Below are 27,959 nucleotides of genomic sequence, written 5' to 3'. Positions count from 1 at the left end.
GCCCGGCCAAGTCTCAGCTTTTTTAATTCCAAAGCAAAATTCAAAAGTAATCATTTGAAAGGTATAAGACAGAAAACTATTTGTTTCTGTGTAGCAATATCCATAGTTTAAAGGAATGCAAGAATGTAAAATCTGCCCAGTAGGAATCTTTATAATCTTGATTGAACAATGAACCTAATCCTGTAGCTGCCTAGTGGCTTTCTTGATAACTTATTTTATTCTGTTTTCCAATTTGATTAAACAAAATCTCCTCACGTTTAATAAAGAAATAATCACAGCAGTCTGTCAAGAGACCATGTTTCCATGACCCTCCTTCCCCGGAGCGAATGTGTCCAGACTCAAATCTGCTTTTGAGGAGTGAGGTCCTCTGATAAGTGGTGAGGGATGCATCATTGCCGCAGGAAACTGAATCAGTCTGCCCGTTTACCGGGGTTCAGATTTCAAACACACCTCCTCTAAATCCCTAAAGTGAAAGTGGGTCTAAGTTTGTTGGCTTTCCTCTGATTAGTCTGGGGCAGGGGCATTCATCCCTTTCTAGGAGAAAAACAATTTAGATGGCAACTGCTTTGTGTCCTGGGACTTTAGCTGGCAGGAGGAAGAGTTACATATGTGTTTGTGGATTCTTTGGTTTTAAAAAATTAATGTGGGCAAATACAAATCAAATGGCCTGGACAGGAATGGGGAAGATGGAGCAGGAGCTCGCCAGAGTGACAGATTGAGACATTCAGAGAGCGGTCCATCAGCAAGGGAACCGGCCGGAGGAGGGAGTAAAGGAGGGACAGGAATGGTGGGAGAAATGGCCTGTCCTCCCAGAAGCACAGACAAAAGACAGGTCAGGGGTGGGACCATGGCCTAGTCGCTTCCTGATTCCATCCCAGATACAGAGAGGAAGTAAACTGGTGACTCACATGGGTGTTTTTCCTGCCCCGATACTTAGCAGACAGGATTTGGAGGGGCAAAGAAGGGTAAATAGCAGCATGGGAAACACTCAGGAAAGCCAAAGCCGACCGGCCCAGATGATAAGGAAGCGCTGGCCCTGAGCATCCTGCCATCTCATCCCTCCACAGCCAAAGTCCAGGCTGCTGGTTTCCAAAGCCCTATGTGTACACATGTGTGTATACTTGTGACCACATGGGCACACATGAGGATAATAAGAAGAGATCACATGGAGGAAGAGCCACCCCAAGGAAGCCATCCAGGATAGTCTCATGTCCGTCTCTACAAACCAGAGCCCATGTAGCTGGGATGCATAGGGAGTCGAGACTCCTGCCAAACCTCTGACACCAAATTCCAGGCTCTCTGTGTCACCCACTGCAGTGACCTCTTGAAGAACTGTGAGGTTACTTTTGGAAAGGGCGATTTCATTTTAATTGCATACTTCTGTCTTTACCCCCTACCCAGCCAATGTGCTCCCAGTATTTAAACCCAAATGCAATCTGCCTCCTGCCATACCCTTTTCAAATGCAAGCCTGGCAGGTAAGTCAAACTGTGGCGTTGCTCAGAGAAGCCAGCATGACGGAAAGCATTGGGGTTTTGCAAAAAGAATGTCCATCTTGAAAATTCAGTTCTAAAATAACCCTAAGATTCTGGAGGCTTTTCCTAAAGTCTTTCAGGAATGCTAAGTTCAATTTAGGAATCTTTGTTAGCTGAGGAATTTACATCTAGTGTGAGGAGGTCTAAGCACTTTGCAGCATCGGGAACAGCGTGTATCACTCCCACCTGGTCCTTATCAGTAAGGTTTCCTGAGAGCCAGGCTATACAGCGCTGAGAGGGAGGTTCTCCTCTGCACACTCAGCACCAGCCTGAAGCTCTCTCAGAGCCTTGGGTCACAGGAAGGACACCCACTTCCTGCTCCCCAGCCCTTCCCTCCAGGATTCTTCCTTCCCCAGTGCACTTTCCTCTTTTGGGCCACACTTTGTCCTGCTGCCTCGGGGCACTCGGCTTCTCCTTTGCTCACCCTCCCTAAAGGAGCTCTGCTGTCTGCTTTGGACTGTGGACGCTGAGCCTCTTGTCATGACGCCATCCAAGGGCTAGGGAGGTCACTGTTAGCAAAGTGCTTACTTACTAAGGAGCTTGAAGGCCTGCATCTGATCCTCAGAAGCCACGTAGAGAAACTGGCAGGCTTGGTGTGCACTTAGAATTCCACCCGGGGAGGTGGAGGGCAGCCAGGAGGATCCTTAAGGCTCACTTACCAGTTAGTAACCTAGCTGATTGCAGAGCCCTAGGTCTTGGTGAGAGACCCTGGCTCAAAAGTCAAGATGGACAGTGTACTGAGGAATAAAACCTGAGAGTAACCTCTGGCCTATAGCCCACCCACATGCACACCTACACGCACGTGTGTGCACATACACACACACATACACAGAGACTTTCAAAGTGAAGACTGCACAACTCCTTTCCCCCTCCTCCTGCCCAGCTGTCCTGCTTGTTAGAGACACAGGATCTGCTGCTGTCCAGAAAGGAAAGAACACCTCCCCATCCGTGTGCAGATAATGAGCCTCCTAGAGTTAGCATGGCTAACTAAATCATCATTATTTACGCATGCAATCTGATCAAGGACATCAAGTCCCTTAACCAGGTAATTAGGTACCTAATCATGCTGAAAATGCAATTACATTCTTAAGTGAATTAAGGCCTTTAGAGAAGAGGAAAGCACGAGCGTGCAAGAGCCGGAAGCAGGGGCTGGCCCATCTGTGTGATATGACTCCGGGCTGCCTGGGGCTGCTGATTTGTACATGAGTCACATGTATGTGTGTGTGTAAGGCTCACATGGGCCCACGTGCATGAAAAAGACATACCCCCACCCCCACCCCCCGGCGCCCGTGTCCATGCCAGAAACTTAAAAAGTGGCAGCCATTAGTGTCCCTGGAAGCTTGATGTTCCTCTGTGGACTTGGTTTAGTGAATCCCAGTCTGTACGGAGTAGTCACACAGAAGGCGACGATAATGATAGGCGAGTCACCGGGAACCATCAGAGGCAGAGCGTGCAGCAGTAGTCATTTGCTTACCTGGCCAGTGTCAGGCTAAGCCACGAAACGCTGCTGCTGTGCTCACAGGAGCTCCAGATGGCACAGAGGCTTACTGTGAGGTGCACGCACCCGCATAGCATGCGCTTGCAGAAGCCAGAGGACAGCTTAAGGTGTCACTCTTCCGGAAGCAGCTTTGTGTGCGACAGTCTTATTAGCCTGGAACTCTCCGGGTGGACTAAGGCTGGCTGGCCAGTGAACCCCGGGGGCTCCTGTGCTAGAGTTACAGATGTGCATCTGGCTTCTTTTCCTTTTACACATGGATTCTGGTGCTTGAACTCAGGTCCTTACATTTGCAAGGCAAGTTTTACCAATGAAGTCACCTCCTCCGTCCCTACAAAGGGTTTTATATAAATGAGTCACTCGGCAAGCCTGCGGTCTGTGGCCTGGGTTTGTACAGTCAACCCGCCAAGAGCGGGCTTTCCCTTCTGAAATGTTCCTGTATTCGTTACGCTTACATCTCTGTAACAAAAATACTTGAGAGACACAACTTAAGGGACGCAAAGTTTCTTTTCCCTGGTGGTTTCAGAGGGAGCGGCCCATGGTGGTGAGGTGGACGCGATAGCAGCTGATCTGTGAAGTGGTGGTTTGTCCACATGACCAGGAAGCTGAGAATACACAGTGGAACCAGGACTGGCCATAACCTTCCAAAGCTCATCACAGGAGTTACTAGATCAGAGACTGGGTCTCAGCAGCTCCAGTACGCCAGGCTCTGCCCGTCCTCAAGAAGCCAATTAAAGAGGCAAATGAATGGTAAGGACAGAAAAAAAGGCGATTTCTGTGATGAAAGATACAGGGACCCAGCGATTCCTACCCTCACATAGGAATTGTGATTACTGACACAAAACCCAAAAATTAAGAACACAAAAAATTTTTTAAAAATTAATTATATAATTAAAATAATGTAGAAAATGCTATACTTTAAACATTCAGCCTTGCTAAGAGCGAGTTTTGCCTATCCACCTGATTCTTTGGTGTTTCTCAGTATAATTTATAGATCCTGTAGGTTTCTTAATACATTAAAATCCAGATCTGCTATCTAAACCAACTGCGGTTGTAATTTCACTTCCTTATTTTCAGCTGCACGTGTGCAGCAGGGACTTTGTGGGAGTCTTCCGGCAGTGAGCGCATTCTTTCCCTGATGCTCATCATGTGTTTTCCCCATCATTATCAGCATGCACCCTCTACTCAGTGTCAAGCCGGCTGAGAACATCAGTTGTCCAGTTCTGTTTCTGATCTGCCACGTAGATTCGTTGCCTCGTTGAGCCCTTGGGGTTGTGAACACTAATGTTAGGTCACTTGGAACTTCACCTTTTCAGGACAGAGTTAACCATAAAAGAGTATGAAATAGTGGACCATGTTCTTCATAAATGGCATGGAGACTCTGCCTTCCCAGGGTTCCCTTCTGGTTGGACCACCTCAGTTGCCACCCACAAGAAATGAGGGGCAAAAGCAAATGCAGCGGAATCTTACCTAAATTGAGGAGCAAGGGGTTCAAACCTCTTCACAGGTTGGCAGAAGAACTTGGACCACGCCTTCAGCAAAAGTCACCATCACTCATCCATCCAAATTTGGCCTGTCACTGAACAGGAAGCTAGTGAGGCCAGAGATGGACAGCTAGTTTCTCAGATGACATCCAGACTCATCTGAACTATATTTGACTTTAGCCCTTGAAGAAACAAAGGGTCTGGTCCTGGGCCTGAGTGGTGTTGGGAGAGGCAGCTGAGGGGTAAGAGCAGACAAGCAATGTCTGTTAGAAGCCCAGGCCTTCTGAACAATCACTAGAGAGACTCAGGTGCTACACCCCAGACCACTACCTCTACCCACACCTCTCCATGTGGTTTTGTGTAACTCCATGCCCAGTGGCTCATACATCCCCTGTATCCTACATACCCAGCTTGCCCATGGGGACCACTGCTGCCACACCCAAGTCTTAACGCATTCTCTTCTTCAGCATAGCTTGCCCTCATTCTGCCTGTGGGATCCTGGACTCCCACAAGGACATGAGTGGCCATTGTGAGTATCCCCCACACTTACATCTCTTGACAGAGCTGGGACCCCTTCTTGCTCTTCCTGGTCTCTTTGAAGTATAACACTTTCCTCCTCTTGCAAAGCACCATCCTTCCACAGAGCACAAAGGGGGCCCCTAAGGCTGCCTTGTGCTGTCTCCCCCACATGTGACTCCTGTAAGCACACATAGGTAGGATTCCACCATTATGACCATAGCTTTCATTTGGCTTCAGCCACATAGTGTTGGCTCCTGTGCTAAATGGCGTTACCAGTGAGGACTCCACCCAGTGAGTCTGCATTTCCCTCCCCCTGCTGTCTGCCAACCTTGGCTAATTCTCTAGCTTATACTCCTCCATTTCACATCTCTCCACCCAATAGCTTCTCAGGCCCATGGGCACCTCCAGAGTAGTGACCCAGCCAGCCTGGCTGCATGACACCGCCATACCTTCTGTTTTCTTACTTCTACCCCGTGTAGCTTAGGGTCCATGGGCTATCAACACAGGCTCTCATCATGGAAGGATTTCTAGAAAATCATTTTCCTAGAGCCCAAATCTTGACATGTATTTAAAAGTTGGAGGCCAAGAACTAAGGAGATGATTGGTAAAGTGCTTGCTGGGAATTTGGATCCCCAGAAGTCATGCTGAGTAGGTGTGACATCTACCTGTAATGCCAGCACCTAGGATGCAGAGATGGGGGATTCGTGGGGCTAGGTGACTAGATAGAGAAAGCTCTGGTTTTTTAAGGCAATCTGCCTCTGTAAATAAAATGGAGAGTGATGAGGCCTCTAAATGCAGAGAGAGAGAGAGAGAGAGAGAGAGCCACTGCACACACACAAGTACACACTCATATCTCATATGCACAGTGCTCACACACACACATACACATGCTGGCAGAAAAATAAGAACATATAGAACCAGAGTGTGAGACAAACTCATTGATGAGATGCTGCACCCTGGAAGAGGAAGCAAGAGATGCGGATAGAAGTGAAGAGTTTGAAGTTGGCCTCCGGTGGAGATGAAGGGAGGCGATGGGGGCAGGAGACCGAAAGGAAACACTACAACTTGTGCGTCTAGAAATGCTTCCTTGAAGGGCCACGGCTGACCTTTATCCCCTCCAGCAGGCTCCATCCCTGTGTGCTTGGATGCCAGCCACATTCATGACTCTCAGTCTACACCTGAAGCCAGGGAAAGAATGAGAGGAGCACTGGGTGCTCACGTACCAGCATCCCATCACTGCTCACCCATGGGAAGTGAGAAGGTCCGTTCTCAGCACCTCCTCACTCTAATGTGTCAAGGGTATATGAACACATAGAGGGCCTTTCGGGGGTGGGGGCCGAGGGCCTGCTGTCCAGCAGCAGTTGGGATGGTCTCGAGGCACTGCATGAGGTGCAGTGGGGGCACACAGGAAGGTAGGGTAGGCTGGCATCTTCTGGTCAGTGACTATCAAGATCCTGAGATATCACAGGCAGTTCTGAGAATATAGCCCCATTTCTTGACCTTAAAAGTAAGTAGCATATGGTGATCTGGTGAGACAGTTCAGCATTTAAGAACATGTATTGCTCTTACACAGAACCTGAGTTTGGTTGTGGTGACGTATTGTGTCCGTCGTCCCCCCCCCCCAATACACTGTGTCTCCCAGTAAAATTTGCCTGGAGATTAGAGGAAAAAGCCAACTACTATATAGAAGTCAGGCAATGGCAGCACATACCTTTAATCCTATCACTTGGGAGGCAGGGATCTGTCTGGATCTCTGTGAGTTCAAGGCCACACTGGGAACAGAGCCAGGCATGGTGATACATGCCTTTAAATCCCAGTACTAACCATAGAAGTCTGGAGGTCTATACAGACAGACAGGAAGTGACAGAGCTGGGCAGGAAGAGGAAGTAATGTAGCTGGATTGAGAGAACAGAACAGAAAGGCACATAGGTGTGGGTAGACAGGAAGTAGCTTGCTCTTGGAAGCTGCGGAGTTGGTGAGGTGAGGTTAGCTGTGGCTTTTCCTATTCCTGTGATCTCTCTCAGGCTTTAACCCCAATTTCTGGCTCTGAGTTTTTTATTTAATAAGACTGTTTAGAAATTCGTCTACATTTGGTTCTCAGCACCCTTGTTGGGTGGCTCACAACCACTTATAGCTCTAGCTCCAGGAGATCTTTCATTCTCAGCCTCTGCAGGCACCTGCACTCTGATCCACTTACACACACACACACACACACACACACACACTTTATTGTGTGTGTATGTGTGTGTGTGTGTGCGCGCACACACGCGGGCGCATGTGGGAGGTGCACGTGCATGTTGCTGTGTGACACTAATCCTGGGAAGACTTGAATAGAAGTCCACTTACCCCAGACAGGAAACCAACAACATACCAAAGTAAGGATACCACCCAAGTCCTGTTTGATGAACCAATGAATGTTATTGGGATTACCTCATGAATATGGGTGAGAGGTTACTTACAGGAGCAGAAATGTCTTAAAGACAGCTGTATTACCAAAATCCCACGGCAGCATGGGTGACAGCTCATGAAAACTGGAAATCTGGAGCACACTGCTCAGCCTGCAGCAAGTTCAACAGGTTGGAAGAGTCCCTTACAGGTGGCTCAGTCAGTTGGGCCTCTTCTAGGCATCTGGCCTGATCTCTGCTTCTTCCAGGTGGGTCAGCTCTTCATGGCCAGCTCCCAATGGTACCTCTTAACAGGTCCTTATTGCTTATGTACACCTGGGGAGAGAGGGGCTTAGAGAATCTGGTCAGTTTCTAGGACTTTCTTAAGTATTTTGAGTAGTGGACACTTCCCTGCGGGGTGGAGTGTTTTATCTTCCCCGAACACAGCTATTGTTTTGCCCCTCTCTTTTAACACTTTGCTATCTACCTTGTTTTTAGAAATAGGGTCTCTTGCTGCCCTGGATGTCCAGCCAGCAAGTCTCAAGGATTTGCCTGTCTCTCCCTCCCTAGCACTGAGATTACAACTACATGCTAACACTACCACATCCGGCTTTTTTCCCCTTGGGTTTTAGGGATCAAACTAAGATTCTCATGATTGCATGGCAAGTACTTTACCAACTAATGTATCTCCTCAGTGCCCAATTTTCTATTTCCAAACCATACTGCAGCACACTTCCCTGAACATGGACCTTTTTCTCCATTCTAAATGATTTCTCTAGAATCAATAACCAGAGTGATATATTTCATCATTTGGGCAACAGATTTGCCATATGCTGTATAAAAACACTGATTTTGCCTATTTTTCAGAATCTCATCTGGCTTAATTATTGTCCTATTGCTTTGAAGAGATACCATGACCAAGGCAACTCATAAAATAAAGTGTTTAATTGAGGGCTTTCTTATAGTTTTAGAGGGTTGGACTATGATTATTGTGGTGTGAGGCAGACAGGCATAGTACTGAAGCAGTAGCTGAGAGCTTTACATCCTGCATCATGGGCAGCAAATGAGAGGAGCCCGGCAGGCAGACAGACAGACTGGGCCTGGTAGCAGGCTTTTGAAACCTCAAAGTCCTCCCCTAGTGATGTACCTCCAACAAGGCCACACCCACTCCAACAAAGCCAAACCTCCTAATCCTTCCTAAACAGTTCAACTCCCTAGTGACTAAGCATTCAAATATATAAGCCTATGGGGGCCATTCTCATTCAAACCAACATACCATCTTAACCCAAGTCATGACAGCACTATTGCCAGAGGTAATAACTAATATCCAAATGATCTGACCTATGCCAGGCACTGAGCTTGATCCTTAGCACATACTAACAATAATCCTACATGGTTGAACAACCATCTTTAATGTGGGGAAAAATATAAACACCACATCACTCCCCAAAGACAGGCCTAAGTGCCAGAGCTGAGTTGCTACTCACTCACTAGTCTGTCTCGTGTGTGGTAAGTGTGCTGACCTTGCAAGGATGTGGGCTGGGCAGGTGGAGTCTCTAAGAGCATCTCATGGCTTCCTTGGTATCTTCTCTCTCTGGAAGCCTGGATGGAGCTGTAACATGTGTGTCTAGGTCTTCCATCTCTTAAGAAGCTCAGAACTATGAGGCTAATGCTGAAGGGGGTGAACAATACCCTCCTGGCTCCTTATAACATCCAGGGATATCTGTCTCCTTTGTCTTTTGGGAAGCATTTCCCCACCTCATCATCATAGCCCCAAATTAATCAGTAGTGGTTGTCTCCTTCATTAATCTCGCTGTAATCAGCAGTGGTGGTTTCCTTCATTGATCTCACAGTAGTCAGCAGTGGTGGTTTCCTTCATTGATCTCACTGTAATCAGTGGTGGTTTCCTTCATTGGTCTCACTGTAATCTGCAGTGGTGGTTTCCTTCATTGATCTCACTGTAATCAGTGGTGGTTTCCTTCATTGGTCTCACTGTAATCTGCAGTGGTGGTCTCCTTCACTGGCCTCACTATAATCAGCAGTGGTGGTTTCCTTCATTGATCTCACTGTAGTCAGCACTGGTGGTTTCCTTCATTGGTCTCACTGTAGTCAGCAGTGGTGATTTCCTTCATTGATCTCACTGTAATCACAGTGTGGTTTCTTTCATTGATCTCACTGTAATCAGCACTGGTGGTTTCCTTCATTGGTCTCACTGTAGTCAGCAATGGTGGTTTCCTTCACTGGCCTCACTGTAGTCAGCAGTGGTGGTTTCCTTCATTGGTCTCACAAGCAGTCCATTAGCATCTGTATTCAGCTGAGGACTTATTGGGCCTCCAGAGAACAAGGCTGAAAACATTGTGATCTCATAAGATCAGAAGGATACATGCATTACCAGAGTCAGGCACAAGAGTCCCCTCTCCCTGACCCCCAGCAACAGTTACAGGGGCAGCTAGAGGAACAGGCAGATGACAGGTTCTCAGTCCTCAGTTGTGCTAGGTTTTCAGTGACATTAGCTGGTTCCTGAAAAGGAGACACTAGCCAAGAGTTGTGGTGGAGAGAGGTGTGATATGATTTTATATTTGTTTGATAAGAGAGTATGGGGATGTCCGGGCCTATTTACCGAAGGTAAACATCACCCTCTTGAACTGTGCCCTGCGGTCTATAGATGCACAGTCATGAGCTCAGTGGTCCTTAGATCGGGGCTTCAACACCAGCAGCAGCAGCAGCAGCATCACCTGAGAATATATGAGAAATGTGAGTTCTCAGATCAGGTGGGGAGAGGGTACAGTCAGTGAAGTGCTTGCCTTGAGAGATGAGGACCTGAATTTGGTCCCCCTAGAGTCCATGTTTAAAAGCAGCCACGTATGGTGCCACATGGTTGTCGTCTTAGCACTAGAGAAGCAGAGAGAGGAGGACTGGAGAACCTCCAGGGTTCACTAGCCAGCTAGCCTAGCCTAAACAAGTCAATGAAAGAAGCCGTTTCAAAAAGCAAGGTGGATGGATCCTGGAATGTGACAGTTTAGGGTGCCCTCTGCTGTGCCCCTCTCCCATACCCCCCACACACACTCATAAGGAATTGCAAGTTCTCTGCCCCCCATCACTGACTACCTAGGGTCTTGGGGTGGAGGCATCGAGGATCTGTGGTTCTCCGGGTCCCCCTGGGGGATTCTTGTGTGTGCACACTTGACCTGGAGGGTAAGAAGTAGCTATCTCCCACATCATTACCTGCTGTTCAGGATTTCCTACCTTTGCTTTGTAAAGAAGGAAAGGAGCCTCCGAGAGGCTAGAACACTGACAGGAACAGTTTTATACCACCCCAGGGTGTGATCCCACCTCAAGAAAGATAAGATGGGGGCACTGGAGAAGGACACCAACATCCAAGAGTATTTAACTCCTTTCCTGTTGTTCCGCCCAGCTCCCAAATGAGGCTTCTTTCTTGCCAGCTTTTCTTAACTTATTCCATCTACCTTTTGCCTCTGGGTATAGCAGGAATCTTAAATGGTCTTATTAATAAAATCAAACCTGAGGCCAGTTATTAGGATGAATGCTGGAAGATCAGAAAAGCAGAACAAGCCACAGCCACCTCACCTCGACAATTCCTCAGCTGATTCTGTTTCCTCAGACTGGAAGCCTCTGAGTCCTTATCCAAATGGATCTCAGCTGAACTGTTGCTCAAAAGCCTAAACGCTTAACCAGCCTAAAGCTTCTAGTTTCTGGTCTTCACGCCTTATATACCTTTCTGCTTTCTGCCATCGCTCCCTGGGATTAAAGGCTCGCTTCTTGGGATTAAAGGCGTGTGTCACCATGCCTGGCTGTTTCCAATATGGCCTTGAACTCACAGAGATCCAGAGGGATTTCTGCCTCTGGAATGCTAGGATTAAAGGCATGAGTGCCACCATTTTCTAGCCTCTGTATCTAGTGGCTGTTCTGTTCTCTGACCCCAGACAAGTTTATTAGGGTGCACAATATTTTGGGGAACACAATACCACCACATCTGGGCTTTTCCTGTTCTCTTATTTCCGCAAATCTTACTCTTACTCTGTGGCTTGCTGGGTGGCTGGTCCCTGGAGTCCTCCTCCTCTCTTCTCCCAGTTTTCTCCCTCTATATATTCTCTCTGCCTGCCAGCCCCACCTATCCTTTCTCCTGCCACGCTATTGGCCATTTAGTTCTTTATTAGATCATCAGGTGTTTTAGAGAGACACAGTAACACAGCTTCACAGAGTTAAACAAATGCAACATAAACAAAAGTAACACACCTTAAACTATTCTACTACACTTCCCTGCATAGGGCTTAGATGTCATGCTCTACAGATGATGAAAGCAGTAATCTCTTCCTTTGCTATTCACAACCCAACAAATTCTCATAGTGAAACAGTGGGGGGGGGGCAACATTGTCCCACTTTGCCACCCTCGTCAGCCTAAGGAAATCCCCTATATCTTTCTGGTCCTTGATTAAGACAAAACCCTGACTCACATTGTTGACACTAAAAAGAATTTCAGGAGTAGCTGATAATGAAGAGGCAATTTTATTAAAGATATTTTTATATAGGCTTAAGCATAGAGATTAGAAGAAAAGAGGGTACTCAAGAAGAACACACACCCGAGAGCCTGAGTGTGGGCTTCTCAAAGATGCACAAGAAGTAAGATGATTCCCAAGTCTCTCAAATCTCTCAAGGGTGAGTCACGATTCATTGTTGTAGCGTTATCTACTTGTATTAGTCAGGATCTCTAAAGGAACTGAACTGAGAGCAGGAATATGTATAGTTAAAGGGTTTTTCCTTTTCGATTGGTAGTCCCAATAATTACTATCTCACACTGGAGAAGTTAAGAATCCTGTAGTCACTTAGGACTGAATATCTCAGCAGTTCCGATCTGGCACCGGAGTCCTAGAGGTTTCCTGTAGAGCTGCTGGTCTTTAGTCTACACTGGAATCCCAAGGAAGTAGGTTCTAATATTGGTGAAGGATGCAGCAGCAACAGAGTAGACAGACTTGCTAACAAGAGTGATGGCAAGTGAGTAAACGGCATAGCTTCCTTCTTCCATGCCCTTTCCTCCTGGCTGCCACGAGGTGTAGATTTTGGGCGGGTCTTCCTGCCTAGTCTTATTAAGACGGTCCCTCACAGATGTGTGCAGCTGCTTGAGTTTTAGTTAATTTCAGATGCAGTCAAGTCGAGAATTGAGAACCAAGTTTAGCCATATCATACTATACATATCCTTTTACTGGATCTCAAGTTACATCTCTAAAGATTGCTAAGAAACTCTTTTTTCCTTCTTGGTCTTTTGCTAAGAGAGACCAGTGAGCTGGTCTGGAGATGTCTTGGATGGAATTGTAAACTCCTAAGGTAAACACCAGCGACCACTAGGGTTGCACAAATAGTTTGATACACTTCCTTTGCTTGTAGGTGGCCTTTCCCCGTGAGATTTCTAAAGAATTGCAGGGAAATTATAGCAGGGAAAGAGAAAGGCTGTAAGAAGTTAGCAACTGTGTGACAATTCTTGTTTTGTTGATGCAAAGCTTCTGCTGGATTCCAGAGTGAGAGGTCCATCCTTTCTCATAGTCCCAAGACATGCCCTGCATTTCTTTTTTTTTTTAATTATTGAGTTTTATTTATTAATTTTGTGGTTTACTCTCTCTGTGTGTGGTGTGTGTGTGTATATGTGTGTGTATGTGTGTATGTGTGTGTATATGTGTGTGTGAATGTGTGTATGTGTGTGTATATGTGTGTATGTGTGTGTATGTGTGTATGTGTGTGAATGTGTGTGTGTGTGTATACGTGTGTGTGTGTGTATGTGTGTGTATGTATGTGAATGTGTGTGTGTGTGTATATGTGTGTGTATGTGTGAATGTGTGTGTGTGTGTGTGTGTGTGTGTGTGTGTGTACATACCTTGGAGCACATGTGGAGGCAGGAGGACAGCTTGCAGGAGCCAGTTTGCTTCTCCCACCATGTGGGTCCCAGGGATCGAACTCAGGTCATCAGGCTTCATGGCAGCAAGCACTTTTACCCACTGAGCCTTCTCACTGGCCATTCCCCACTTTTCCATCCCACTCACTGCTAGGTGCTCAGCCTTTTATGGTTGTGTCCAGGGAGGTTGGCTTCTCCCAAGCACGGACACTGGATCACTCCCTGTAACATGCCATCTGCAGTCCTTGGCTTCAGCTCCCACCTAGCAATTTGGTTCCCTTTCACTGTAGTGATCAATCAGCTTGATAGAGAGACACATTAGAAGCCACCAGGTCCCCTATTCCTGTGTGTCAAAGCCACACCAGCTGCTCCTGAAGTTGGCTTCCTCCTTCTCCAAAGGAGAGCAAATATACCAAGCTCCTTGGTGGCCTTGGCATTGTCCAGATATCTAGTCTATTAGTTATCTGATGATACTAGCCCGCTTTCCACAAGCATAAACAGTGTAGTGTTGATCTAGCTCCAGCAGCTTCCTGGTCCCCCAGTTCACCAGGACATCCATCAAAGCTTTGCTGGAATCCTCTGACTCCTTCTGTCGATTTAAATTTGAGTTCCTAGAAATGCTATGCAGGACATGTCTGCTGGGGTTGGAGCTGGGGGATACAGCATCTTCCTTCTTTGTTTACAGTACTCCATGAATGTAAGACAACACTTGGCACCTTCTTTGTATGTGTGTGTGTGTTCATGCATGTGTAGGTACACATATGTGAGTGTGTGCATGTGGAGGCCAAAAGACAACTCTGGCTGTCAATCCTTGGGTACCTGGCATTGCTTGTTTATTTTCAAGACAAGGTCTCCCATTGGCCTGCAGCCAAGTGCATTAAGCTGAATGACCAGGAAAGAGCCCTAGGAATCCGCCTGTCTCCATTTTCCCAACATTGGGATTATGAGCAGATGCCACTACACCTGGGTTGTTTGTTTTTTTTTTTTGGTTGGTTGGTTGGTTGGTTGGTTGGTTGGTTGGTTGGTTAGTTGGTTGGGTGGTTGGTTGGTTGGTTGGTTAATTGGTTGGTTTAGGGTGTTTATTTTTTTTAATACAGCCGATGAGGATTGAACTCAGGTCCTCGTGCTTTTGAGGCCAGGATTTCACTGACTGAACTGTCACCCTGGCCCTTACTGCCTCTAAAAACTGCCTGCCTGCCTGCCTGCCTCCCAGTCCGCAGTTAACACAGTCTCCTCCCTAGAGGAGAACCCTGTTCAATAGAAATGACTCCACATTGCCCATCCTTCACTTTTTTAATGAGGCTGTCATCCTGGACTTGGGATAAGGGGATCCTGTTTTATTCCTTGTCGGAAGAATAGCCACAAAGTCTTCTTCCTTTTCTGTACACACTATAGCTCAAGGGAGCTGATCGGTTGTGAGGTAAAAGTGAGTGCCTTTTGTGTGTGTGGTGTAAAAATATTTCTGATATAAGAGGATACAAGGATAATGGCAGAAAAACGTGGAGAAAGAGCCTGGGCACCTAAATCTTGAGTTGTGAGTTATGACATCATGGCCTTTCTTACCTGTTCCTCCTGGGAGCAAATCCTCGGCAAAGAGCTTCCTGAGCAAGACTTCAAGTGGCACTTTTTAGTTGCTTTTCTGTTGTGATTAAAATATCATATCCAAAAGCAACTTATAGAGGGAAGAGTTTATTCTGGCTTACAGTTCTAGTCCACAGTGGATGGAGAGGCATGGCAGCAGACCAGCATGGTAGAGCAAGGAGCTGAGGGACCATATCTGAACAGCACACAGGAAGCAGGCAGTAAGAACTGGAGGAGGGGTGGAGCTGTAAACTCTGTAAGCCTGCCCCATTGAAGCACTCCTCCAGCACCAACTCCATGTACTAACAGTTCCATAATGTCCCCAGACAATGCCACCAGCAGGGGGCTAAGTATTGAAGTACCTGAGCCTATGGGGGACATTTCTCATCCAAACCGCCACAGGTACACAGGGAAGGATGCCTTTCCCGACATGACCTTTGGAGCCCAAGTCTACCTCCTGCACGATGTCCTGTGTCTTCTTGTAACATGACTATGTCTTTCCAGACAGAGACACCTGTCTTGGCAATCTGGCTTTGCAGAGTCCCAGGCTCTCACCATGAACTTAGAAAATTCATATAGATAATGTTGGGGTGCAGGAGGGAGTGGCTTGAATCCAGGCGAGACTCCGATGACCCTCCCCATTCCTTACTTCTATGAGGAAATGTCAACAAGCCCAATCTTGGGGGTTCCTTGCAAGTAGTCAGAGCTTCCACAGTGGTGGCTGTGCTGTGTGGAGGATAACATTGCAGGATACCATATGATTCCTGCTGCTGTTTAATGATGCAATAAGAAGACCCTCAGCAGATGCTAGCACCAAGCTCTTGAACTTCCCAGCCTCCAGAACTGTGAGCTAAATAAATATATATTCTTTACATTACACAGAACTCCAGCTGCTAAATCCATTTGCTCTGATGTGCATGCATTCATTCACACCTTAGTTGGATATTTATTCAGTATTTACCAAGTGGGCAGCCCCCACTCTCAGACTGTCCCCGGCAATAGGAACCCTAAGACAGAAATCAGTACCAGGTTCATGGAGTATTGCTGTGACAGATCTGACTGTGTGTCCTGGGAAGGATTGTGGAGGCATTTGAACTCTAGATCAGAAAATTCACTGAGTGCTGAGAGCCCGGTCTTTGATCTTTTTAGCCGTCTATGCTGTCTTAAGCAGATGTTGTTCTTTCTTACTGATCTGTGAGGTAGTGGTAGTCAAGAATGGTCCCAAATCCAGCCACACATACCATCCACTCATGTGTCCATGGACTCATTCATGTATTGGGTGAATATTCAGAACCTACTCTGTGCTCCATATTCAGTCTCAGGCTTCTATTGTCCATGTTGGGCCAGAGTCCAGCATCCAGTTAAACTTGTTTCTTCCTGCTTGTGGGCTGTGAGTACTTTGAACTAAACTTAAAGCCCAGATACTGGATGTGATAGCCCCGCCATACCCCTGGGTATGTACTCTGTCCATTTGATAATTTGATATCTGTAATGCCTGGTTTTATCCTCCCACCCTGGAGGTCAGGGCTGACCCCAGGCTGCTTTCCTGGCTCTGTCCTACCCACTGCCCCACCAGACTCTAGCAGCCAGTGTTTTATCAGATCGAGACGTACATGGAAACTGCCCAGGGAAAAAGATCCCATTGCACTTTAATTGCCATGATTACCTGAGCCTGGTGTGAATGCCTACACTCAATGTGTAGTGAGATTTCTAATTTAGTACTGCTATAACCATAGTGTAATAAATCCTCCACTCCTGTGTCCCCAAGGAGAGAAGGTATCATTTGTAGTAGCTAGAGGTACCACTAAAGGAAGTTCCCTTGCACCAGATCCAAAAGCCGCAGGAAAACATGAGCAGCAGCTTCAGTAACTTGGATAGCTCCACAGGATGGGCCTTCCCCCACTGGACAGTGAATACGAAGACCTGGATTGGGGGAGAGTGCTCACAGGGAGAAGATGAGAGAAAGTATACCCCAACTGAGGAATGCAGCCCCAGCCTGCCACTGAATGAGCTGTGTGACCATCACAAGCCTGAGCTTGAGTGTTTAACCTGTGAGACGGCTGATGGTGGCCAGCAGCTCTCAGGACCAGCACTGCGGTAGTAGGTGTGAGACAGCAGCAAAGCCGGACTTGGGATGAGCAGACCATCGCATGGCCTGTGGTGCAGCTCTTCATCCCATCACACATAACCGACCGAGTGTCTGGCCAATGTGGGCCTCCGTGATTAGATGCAGTGGCATTGCATTTATACTTTCCCTGGGGAGATAATGAACAATTGTCTATTTGCCCCAGATATGGCTCCAATGGCAGACCAAAGTAATGATTCTATCCAAGTCCAACTTGGCCAACCAATGATTTTTTTGGGGGTTTTCTTATCTAGAGCATGGGTGAAAGTTTACTTACAGGAGTGTGGATAACCCCAAAACAGATACTTCAGAGGCTGGGGAGATGGCTCAGCTGGAAATTGCCCACTGTTCAAGCATGAGGACTTGAATTTGCATCCATAGAATCCAGTTAAATGGGCAGGTGTGGTAGAATGTATCTGCAACCCTAACACTAGAGTGGCAGGGTGAAGAGGAGCCATGCATCTAACTCAGTGGTCAGCCATCCTAGCAGAGTCAGTTTGCTCTAGGTTCTGTGATGGGTGCTGTCTCAAAAAGTAAGGTGAGAAGTCACCAAGAAAGAACTGTGGCCTACACACACACATAAGTACACAGCCACCCACCTACAAACATGTACATACCCATATAAATATATACATATACCAAACACACACACACACACACACACACACACACACACACACACACACACAAGTACACAGGCACCCACCTACAAACATGTACATACCCATACAAACATATACATATACCAAACACACACACACCATCAGTTGTATCACCACATCTTGGATGGTGAACCGTATCATGGAGTCCACTTTCGGTTAACTTTCTGTGTCCTGTGTGCTCTAGTATCTTCAACAATCACTTGTAGCTGGGAGAAGCCGGAAGAAAGTCATGGCTGCAATCTCAGTTGAGGGTCCTAAGACCTGCTCCCTCCTTCTATCAGGGGATGTCAAAAGCTCTGTTGCCATTATCATAAACCAATGTAGCCACCTCTGTATTTTTCTGCTCATTGAGTTGCTGTGGATATCTGGCTAAGGTTAGTCTCCACTCCAAGATGGTGAACATATTATATCCAGGAGGAAAAAGACAACCACACATCTACAAGGTGTGGGCGTGGGCTTCTGTGCTGGAATTTAATGGGGAGCTGACATGGTTCTGGAGTGCCCTGGGATTCACGGAGTGTTCTCGGCCTAGTTCAGTAGCCAGGCAGAGCAGGGTCTGTGCCTTCCAGCAGAGGTCTTTGTGCACTGTGCTGTTCCCCATGCAGGCAATCACCAAGCTACTTACAAGTGGTCATGGGGTGCGTACTGGCCAAGGTGCTTCTGATTGTGGGGAGTCTGCCTTTCTCACCATACATTTTCACTTTTGTTCACAGAGCCTGACCCAGGAATGTCCTACAGCATAATGGAGATTGCCATCATTGCAGGTGAGCTTGGCATGGCTTCTGGAAGCCAAGAAAGACCCTGACCAGCACTGGCTTGAGGCGCTGGGTGGAAAGGGGGCAGCTGTGACTGGTGCTTCTTGCCTATTCTAGTTTGCTTCTTGTTGCTATGATAAACACCTTGACCAAAAGAACCCTAGGGAGGAAAGGGTTTATGTAGCTTATACTTCCATGTCCATCACTGAGAAGCCAGGGCAGGAACTCCAGCAGGGCCAGAGGCAGGAGCCATGGATGAAAGCTGCTGACCAGCATGTCTCCTCTGGCTTGCTCAGCTGTTTCTTGTAGAGGCCAGGGCCACCTATTATGGGATGGAACCACCCTCAGTGGTAGCAGAAGCCAAGAAAATGCCCCATAGACATGTCCATACGCCAGTCTGGTTAAGGCAATTCTTCAGTTGAGAGAGTGTGTGTAGACATGTGCCCAGTTGACAAAAACTATATGTCTCTGCCCCCGGAGGGGCCTTGGAGGATGGAAAGGAACACTCCCATCCTGGCTGGAATGTCACATATGGTGCCTGAGGGAGGAGTAGGGACAAAAAGGGGCTTGTTACACATGTCAAAAGACATCCTTTCTCTGGACCTTGGGTCCCCAGTGGCTCAGGCTGGAGAATGAGTCCTGTGCGTTATAAATTAAAAAAAAAAATGATTAAAAAAAACAGATTAGTAGAAAAGGAAATTAGGACAAAGTCCTCTAAAGAAGAGCTTTATTTAGGGTAGGGTGGTCAGAGCACCATGGCGATAGCAGCCATGAGAGGCCCTGAAGTGGGAAGGCATTGGGAGAGAGGTGCCATGTATAGTGTGATAGGGATTCTGAAGGGAGAGAGCCTTCAATTCCAGAAAACAAGCAGTTTCTGACTCCTAGAGTTTGGGGGTTGATGATAGGGGGTAGAGATAAGTTCACACCATGTGACCTAGTCTGCATGCTAGGAGTTACAAAGCAGGAGGGCATTAGATAAAAGTAGGGTTATAATCCAAGGTTGTCAGAGCTCTGGGCATCAGCTAGGCTTGGTCCCAGATGCAAAGGAGGGGGCAGACTCAGCTGCTTGAGAGGGTTGCCAGGTCTCACTGCGCCCCATGGCTGGATTTGAGAGAGACTACAGGAGCGTTGCCTGGCTTTTAGGAGAAAAGAAAAGCAGCAGCTAACAGGTGTCCTAACTCTGTAAAGCAGGCTTGCGGTACAAGTCGATAGGCTAACCTAGGCTTCGAGGACTTCACATCTCCCTCATCTCACACTGCCCTGACTCACACTGCCCTCCTAAAGGTTGGACCCTGAGCAGTAGGCTCCATAGTAACCAAGCTTGGGAGGTGTCCTGCCCTGCTCCCTTTTTCGTGACCCACTCTTCTCACTAGCTGGTGCCTAGCTCAGAAATCATCTTCAGTTAAAAATAAAGAAGCCACAGGAAGCCATTAAAGACACCTGACGATTTCATCTAGCTGATCATTTTGTTGTCATTTGGACCCCAAGATTTCCCTTTTCTCGGGAAGTATTAACAGGCACAGTGTTCCTGCAACAGTCATAAGGAGCTTAGGAAATCATTCCATACAAATGAGACGCAGGAGTTATATTATTCCCCAACATTATTACTCCAATAACCCTGCATTCTAAGTGAAGATAGTTTGATTCTACAGCTTCAGACCTAGTGAGCAAATCTGAAACATCTATGGGATTACTGCCCTTGACCCTTCTGAATTATTTCCCTTTTCCAGACCCTAAGTGATCTGACCCCTCTTTTTCCCCTTCTGCTCTACTTCTGTGATTCCTGGGACCTAACGCATCTTTGGCGTTGACCAGGGCATGTCATCCACTGATTGGCCAAGTCTACCTCTTCCTGGAGACCTGGAAATCCTCACCTCTCACGAATGAATGGTTCAGGCTGGTTAGGGACAGCTCTCCAAAGAGCGCCTCCCCCACCCCTATCATACCATACCCAGTCGCCCTTGTCTCTTCCCACTGTGGACTCTGTGGAGGGTAACCAGTTCTTCCTAGTTTCCTGGGACTTTTAGTCTGGGCGCAGAAATTCCTATATGGAAATGGGATTGCCTGAAGAAGTGAAGCCCGACATTCTATGGTCCCTTCAGCTTGAAGCCAATATAAGAACTTGTGTTATGCATGGCCTTTCCTATGACACGTCTGATTTTAATAACATTCATGCTCAATCATGCATAGACATAAGATAGCAAATAGAGATTCTTTCCCCCCGCCCCCAGGTGATCCCCTCTTATCAACTAGGGAAGGTTAGTAGTTCCATAGACCCAGATACCACTGTATTATTTCGCTGATTGGCCACGGCTACCCGGCCTTGCCAAGGTGCACTCTACTCCAAGGTGGCATGACGTCATGCCCAGAGGAAAACGTCATACGGCAGCACTACCCCAACCTGACCTACATCCTGTCTCCCTCTTGCAGCTGTGATCACTGCAGTGGCCTTGGTCCTGGTCTGCCTCCTCTTCCTCATGCTCCGCTACATGTACAGGCACAAGGGCACCTACCACACCAATGAGGCCAAAGGTACAGAGTTCGCCGAGAGCGCCGATGCAGCCCTGCAGTGTGACCCTGCCCTCCAGGACGCCGGGGACAACAGCAAGAAGGAATACTTCATCTGAGGGGTAGCAGACGTCACCTCCCTGCAAGATGTTTCTGACTGCGGGAGAGAAAGCACACCCACTCTGTGCCACCATTATCCACATCAGGAGGCCCTCAAGGGCACCCCAAGACTCTTACTGCAGAACACTGGGTGCCTGCCAGGAAACTGATACAGGTGGGAGGAACCAGGACACACAGCACCTCCTCCAGGGACTTGATGGCCACCCAGAGGCCGGCATTGGCTCTACAAGGAATAGAGAACATCTGGATACACAGGTCTCCCTGTACAGTGCAGGTCTCATCTCACTAGCATGAAAGTTCTCCTCAGTGTGCATGGGGTGGTTGGGCCTGGGAATGGGGATGTATAGAAGTGTGACACCTGTAAGCTGGCTGGGAAAACTGGCATCAAATGTCAGTCCTTGATATTTGGGGAGAACAACAGGTGCCTGAGCTAAAAGGTACCTTCGTCTCCCATCAACCGGGCTCAAAATGATGACAAATAAATTTGGAATGTAACTGAACATTCTTTGTCAAATGGCACTACTGTAAGTGTCTAGGAAACAGTGAATGCCACCCATTGCCGGCTTTTCTCTTGTATAACATTGTGTCTGTGTGCATGGGGCAAGAATTATCCAGTTCTGGCAAGAAAACAGAAGGAAGAATGACCTTTGGCCTCACTGGTACCAGCTATGTGAAACAAATGGAAGGATGAAGCGCAGTGATTGGGCTACTGGCTGATGCACTGATTTTTTGATAAATAATATTAGAAAAAGAGAGTTGTGTTCAACAACCATGAGTGAACTGCATCAGCCCTGGGTTTGGATCCTAGCTCCTCTGTACTGGTCTTAGGGCCTTAAGCCATGCAGCTGACCCCTCTGGCCTTAATGCTGGCATTTTTCAAGTGGAAATAATGCTAATTGTGTTGCCCCCTGGTTCCTAACTCCCAGCATTGTGGGCAGGAACAGAATATCAGATACTAGGTAATCACTGTGTTCCTGGGTCACTGAATTCATGGCTGCCTGTGTTGGCTAATGAGAATTCATCATTGCATCACCTCTAAATGTCCTGAGAATGCCACCAATTTAAAATGAATAATAGGGAGAAAATGAGCTAATTAACCACCCCCTTCCAGGTAGGATTACCAGTGGTTCTGTGGTCACTCTGAAACCAGCATTGCTGAGTTCACAGGCTGCCCCCCTAATGTACCTAGGTCCTCTCAGGAGCCCCCCCCAGCTGTGTTATCTCCAACTAGACTCCACCAAAAAGTGACCCACATCATATTCCCTGGGAAGCTAATAAGGATATAAGTCCAGACAAGTGTGGCCACCAGCCAAAGGAGCTGGAAGTCCTGGGAATGCTGTGTGGTTGAGAAGCAAGGATTTAATTATAACAAGGCATTGGTCAAGTGCCAGATGACCCCAGATTGATGGATGTCTATATTCTCATCTATGAAGTAAAAGGCTGGCTACAGCTGTCACCCACTCATCTAGAGAGACCTGGTCTAAAACCCTAGCGGATGCTTGAAACCAAAGGCAGTATTAAACCCCTTGTATTTGGCTTTTGTGCACACACTTATGTTAAGATGTAATTTTTAAATTAGGCACAGTAAGAAATTAACTGCAGTTACTCACAGTAAAATGGTATAATTATAACCATAAGCTGTAATAAAAGATTCTTGAGACTATGACTTGTTTATTTCTGGAATTTCTGATTGAATATTCTTCGATGGCAGTTGGCCATGAGTAATTACAACCTCAGAAAGCACCAATGGATGGGGGCAGCTGCTGTTATCTGCCCACACCTGAGACTGTGCCACACCACAGCAGCAGCCTGGGCAAATGACTGTAGGGCAAAGCTGTGGTCAGGTGTAGAGGGGCGTAGAAAGCACCATAATGGAGCAGAGTTGAAACCAGATGAGGTGTCTCTAAATCTCCACCAAGCCTGGTATCCCATGGCTCCTGAGGAAGGGGAGCTGAGAAATGTTACACTTTCAAATGGGCTTGGCCAGAGACCTACCGTGTCTTCACGGAATATTTGTGGTTTCTCATAATATTTACTTAATGTGTGTGGCTGGGGCTGTTGCACACATGTGTCAGCCAGAGGAAAACTTGGGGGAGTTGCTTCTCTCCTATTGTGTGGGTTCCCGAGAACATGTCTAGGAAACACTAAAGGACTTCTAATTTCCTCCTGTGGTGACGTCACTTCCAGCTTTTCGGCGTGCACCGCTTGGGGCTTTGTCTTCATGAATGTAAGCACACGTGGCTGTTCAGCAGGCACAGGAGAGGCACCCATGCCACCACAGACACACGCCTCCTGGTATAGGATGGTCCTAGTGCCCCTGGGTTCCAGGAGGACTGACATTGCTATCTGGCCGTCTGTCCTTCCTTCCCCTAGGTGGCCCAAAGGCATCTGTGTTGTCTGTGGGCACTGAGAAGCAGTCTCCTGTGCTCACACATGGCTGCCCTCTCCTGTCAACCTCACTAACTGCCCAGTGCCTAGAAACCCTACCAGAACAGCCCAACATGCAGCCCAGCCTGGGTCAGATCCAACAGCAGCAGTGAAGACCGCGGGACTGGCTCATTGAAGGTGGCTCGGTCAGATGCCACCAATAAAGATGGTGACTGCAGAAACCAGAAGGCTGTGCCAAAGGGTAAAATGAATAAATGAAGTAGTGTCCATACACGTGCATGACCACATAAGAGTGTGCATGCACACACACACACACACACACACACACACACACACACACCTTATGCCTCCATAAATCAGGGAGAAGCTTTTTTCTCTCTCCCTCGGCACTGCATGGAAGTGACCCATCGTGCCTGCAGAGAAGGTTGCTGGGCTGTGCGTGCATAGTGGCATCATTCCTTCAGAGAATGTTGCTGGGAATGTATGCACAGTTGCACACACTGAAGTTTTCATAAGCTAGTAAGGGGGAAAGAAAGGAAGAGGAGGTGAAGAAGGAGAGAAAGAAGACGGGGAAAAAAACGAGGCCTTGGAAAGGAAGGTTGAGGGAAAAGAGCAGGGGTCTGAGCACACAGTGAGAAGTCCCGGCTCCATAGCATGAAGGCCTCCTTTAACCCCCACAGTAACCCCGTCCAGTGCAGATCCTCTCCTGCCCCTTAGATCTACAGAGACTGAGAAAGGCTGGGGGCTGCTGGAGGTCAGGCTGCTTCCAACAATGGAGCAACATCAGGACCGGTTGTTCTTCCTTTGGCGAGTTGAAGATGATCATCCGGGGCTCTACAGAGTGGGAACACCTGGGTCTTGGAATTCTAGAACAATTCACTACTCAAGCTGAGCACCTGGGACTTGGAATTCTGGAACAATTCACTAGCCAAGAAGCTGAGCACCTGAGCCAGGTGTCTTTGTCCAGCACCTTTGCCAGTAAAGTCTTTGCCCTGGAGGTGATGGGGATGGAGGGTTGGCTGGGGGGGGGGGACGGGACAGAGGAATCCATGGCTGATATGTAAAATTAAATTAAATTATAAAATAAATAAATAATGTTAATTTAGGGCTATTAGGAAAAAAGAAATCTGTCATCCTAGGACACCATTCCCACCTCTGGTGAGAGCTGACCTAGTGTGATAGACCTTTCTGTGAGGGAGAGCATCACGTGGGGCAGCTGGCCTGTCACTGAGAGTATAATTAAGAAGGCAGCAGTATCTATTGGATCAGTCACTCCCCATCCATGCCTCAGGGCTTGAGGACAGCCCAGCCCACTTTCACATTCAAAGGAAAATAGACCACTGGATGGCAATGTGACGAAGCAACCATGCCGACCCTTGAAATAGCTTGTGCTGCTTTCTAGAAAACCAATCGCCCTGCAACGAAACCAGAGCTGCTCCTTGCCCTGTGACTGCATGATCTGGTCCTGTAAACCCATCATTGATTGAAAGTTTCATTGGTAAAGCACTTGTCCTGAAGGCGTGAAGACCTGAGTTCAATCCCCACAACCCACAGTTTAAAAAGCTACACTTGGTGGCATACATTGATAATCCCGGTGATGGTGAGGCAGAGAGGTGAGCTTGCTCACCACCAACCCTAGACTACTTGGGTAGACCCCAGGCCAATAAGAGACTGTGTCTCAAATAGCAGCTTGGACAGCAACCAATGAACAACACCCAACATTGTTCCTTGGTCTCCACACATGTACACATGCACACACAGAGAATGCATGCATGCATGCACACATGTATGCGAACACACATTCTATCACGGGCTCTTTAAATTACTATCACCACACTCTCAGAAACCAGGCCACGCCCCCTCTAGCTTTCTTTCTTTCTTTCTCTGGGACAGATAGTTAAGAAGTTACGTGGTAGCCTTGAAGCTCCTCCTTTAGTGGCTTAAATACAAATTTGTGGTCCCATCAAGTACCTGGCTTGACATGTGTCAGGAGCCACATAGGAGTCACACTGTGTAAAATTACCCACTATTCCCTAAAACCTTAAAAAAGTCATATATCCTCTTGGTTCTGAGGAGGATTTCTTTGAAGTAGCTCTCTCTCTCTCTCTCTCTCTCTCTCTCTCTCTCTCTCTCTCTCTCTCTCTCTCTCTCTCCCTCCCTCCCTCCCTCCTTCCCTCCCTCTCCTCCTCCCCTCCCCCTCCTTTTCTGTCTCTTACACCCACCCCCATCACATTTTACATGACAGGTATCTTTCTTACCTTTTACTTTAAGCGGTTTCTCATAATAGTCACAATTCTCTCCCACCTCAAGGCCTCATCATGGCCCCTTGGTTGCAAAGAGCCCTCTCCTAATAGAGCTCATTCTGAAGGGTGACTGGTCTCACTTCCTCTCCATCAAAACTGCTGGTTTTCTCTCCTTTCCTCTGCTATAATGACATGCATGCACTCACACACACACGTAATTTATACACCTGGTCTCAAACTCAGCTGACCCTACTGTATCTTACAGGCACTCAGAATACTTCCACTTCTTGCCAGTAGAGCTGGGCAAAAATCACTGAACCCAGTGCCTTCATATAATGAAGTATTGGCCATCATGTGTAATTTCTTGACTATTGTAGTGAAAGCGAAGAATAGAGAAAACAGGATTGTGTGTGTGTACACTTTCACCCTGCCATACAGCCGAAAACTACTGAGCTAGATAGAGCTATCCAGGGTCAGGAGTCATCTGTATTTAGTAAGGAACTTGAGAGGTGTGTGTGTGTGTGTGTGTGTGTGTGTGTGTGTGTGTGTGTGTGTGTATTTACTAGGTACTTGTGTAATTGTGGAGACTACATAGCTGCAAATACTATTTCTGCCTTCAAGAGTCTGAGGCTTAGTAGAAAAGATATATAAATACATATGCAAATGTTCATAGCTCTCAAGTATCACAAAGGCTGAGAGCAAAGAGATAGTAGATAAATTTGAAAACTGGAAGAAAAAAAAAGAGAGAGAGAGAGACAGTTTAATCTAAGACTAAGCCAGACTTAGGAAGAGCCCCAGAGAGGAAGGAGGTTGGGTCAGCAGAACAGTAGGTAGGAGCTGGACCATAGAGGAGCCGAGGCCCCAAGCAAAGAAAGTTGGAGTTTCTCACACGTGAATCAGGAGCCACTGAAATAACGGGGCGACGTCTATCATAAGGTAAAGGGAGTGACCAGATCACACAGGACTCAGAATAGACCGTAGAAATCTACAGAGGGCAGGGGATGGGGAAATAGCTCAGTCAGTGAAGTACTTGCCTTGCAAGCATAAAGACTCAAGTTCGACCTCCAGAATCCAGGTAAAAGGCTGGATGAAGGTTCATTGTGCAGCCCTGAAATGAAGTGTGTGCACCATACTCCCCAATCCCCGGGGCTCAAAGAATGTGGTAGAAAGACAGGGTGAAAGACTGTAAGAGACTGTGTTCATCGATTGGATTCCACATCAAGATCATGAAGGGAAAATGTACAGAGACGACCAGCCACTCTAGTGGAAATCCATGAACTGTGGACCAATAGCTGTGGAGCCCCAAGAGGACTGGACTACGCCCTCTAGATATGCAAGACAGTTGTTTAGCTTGAACTGTTGGGGGGGGGGCCTCCCAGGCAGAGGGAGTGAGATCCAACCCTGGTACATGAGCTGGCTTTATTGGAGCCCAGTGTCTATGGTGGAACACTTTGCGCAGCCTTGGTGAAGCGGGGCGGGGCTTGGACCTGCCTCAACTGAATGCACCAGGCTCTGCTGACTCCCCATGGGAGACCTTGACTTGGAGGAGGTAGGGATGAGGGGATGGGTTGGGGGAGAAGGCTTTTGGGCTGGAAGAGGGAGGAGGGGGAATCTGTGGTTGGTATGTAAAATGAATAGAAAATTGCTTAATAATAAAAAAATAAAATGAAAAGAAAAAGAGAGTGTCCAGAGAAGACGGCTGCGACATGGGGTCTTCTGAACCCCCGCGGCCTCTGTAGTTGTCCGAACAAAGCCTGCGTAAGATCCAAGCCAGTGAGCTTTGCAGCGCTGGCTGGGGAGGGACTCCTGAGGCCCTGCCCAAGCTGAGGAGCTGTTCCTAGCTGAAGGCTGCTGGGGGAGGGAGAGTCAGGCTTTTTCAAGGATGAGCCCCCACCCCTACCCCCAGGTAAGCTGCCTGTGTTCCTGTGGGTGGGCTCACACCCTACGCATATACAGGCGGCTGGACTTGAACTCAGGGCTGAGTTTAAAGAAAAGAGAGACCATAAAGTTGGGTGCAATCAAAATGCCTTGTGTGTGTAAATGCACTTTTCAAAGAGTAAATAAAAATACATTTTAAAAAGCAAAGCCAGACATAATAGTGAGCACTCTTGTGGTTCTAAGGGAAACAGACAAACCCCTAGGCCAACCAGAGTGGCAAGCTAGTGAGACAACCAGTCTCAAAAACACAAGGTGTGGTATCTCACTTCTCTCTGTAGCTCATCCTTTCTCACCCCTAAATTTTTATTTGGGAGGTGAG

General features: G+C 47.5%; 1 protein-coding gene across 1 annotated transcript in view; it reads left to right on the top strand.

The window, feature by feature from the left end:
- The window catches only part of Gypc (glycophorin C (Gerbich blood group)), a 43,639-nt gene extending 20,902 nt beyond the window's left edge, over positions 1-22,737 (top strand). Inside the window, exons 2-3 of the mRNA XM_028867052.2 lie at positions 18,402-18,452; positions 20,874-22,737. Of these exons, the coding sequence (XP_028722885.1) occupies positions 18,402-18,452; positions 20,874-21,070 (248 nt within the window). The 3' untranslated portion in view covers positions 21,071-22,737. The remainder of the gene's footprint in view (positions 1-18,401; positions 18,453-20,873) is intronic.
- Positions 22,738-27,959: the final 5,222 nt, after the last annotated feature.

Source organism: Peromyscus leucopus, chromosome 19 (genome assembly GCF_004664715.2).
Source record: "Peromyscus leucopus breed LL Stock chromosome 19, UCI_PerLeu_2.1, whole genome shotgun sequence".
In the NCBI taxonomy this organism is placed as follows: domain Eukaryota; kingdom Metazoa; phylum Chordata; class Mammalia; order Rodentia; family Cricetidae; genus Peromyscus; species Peromyscus leucopus.
This window is presented reverse-complemented; position numbering and strand designations above follow the sequence as displayed.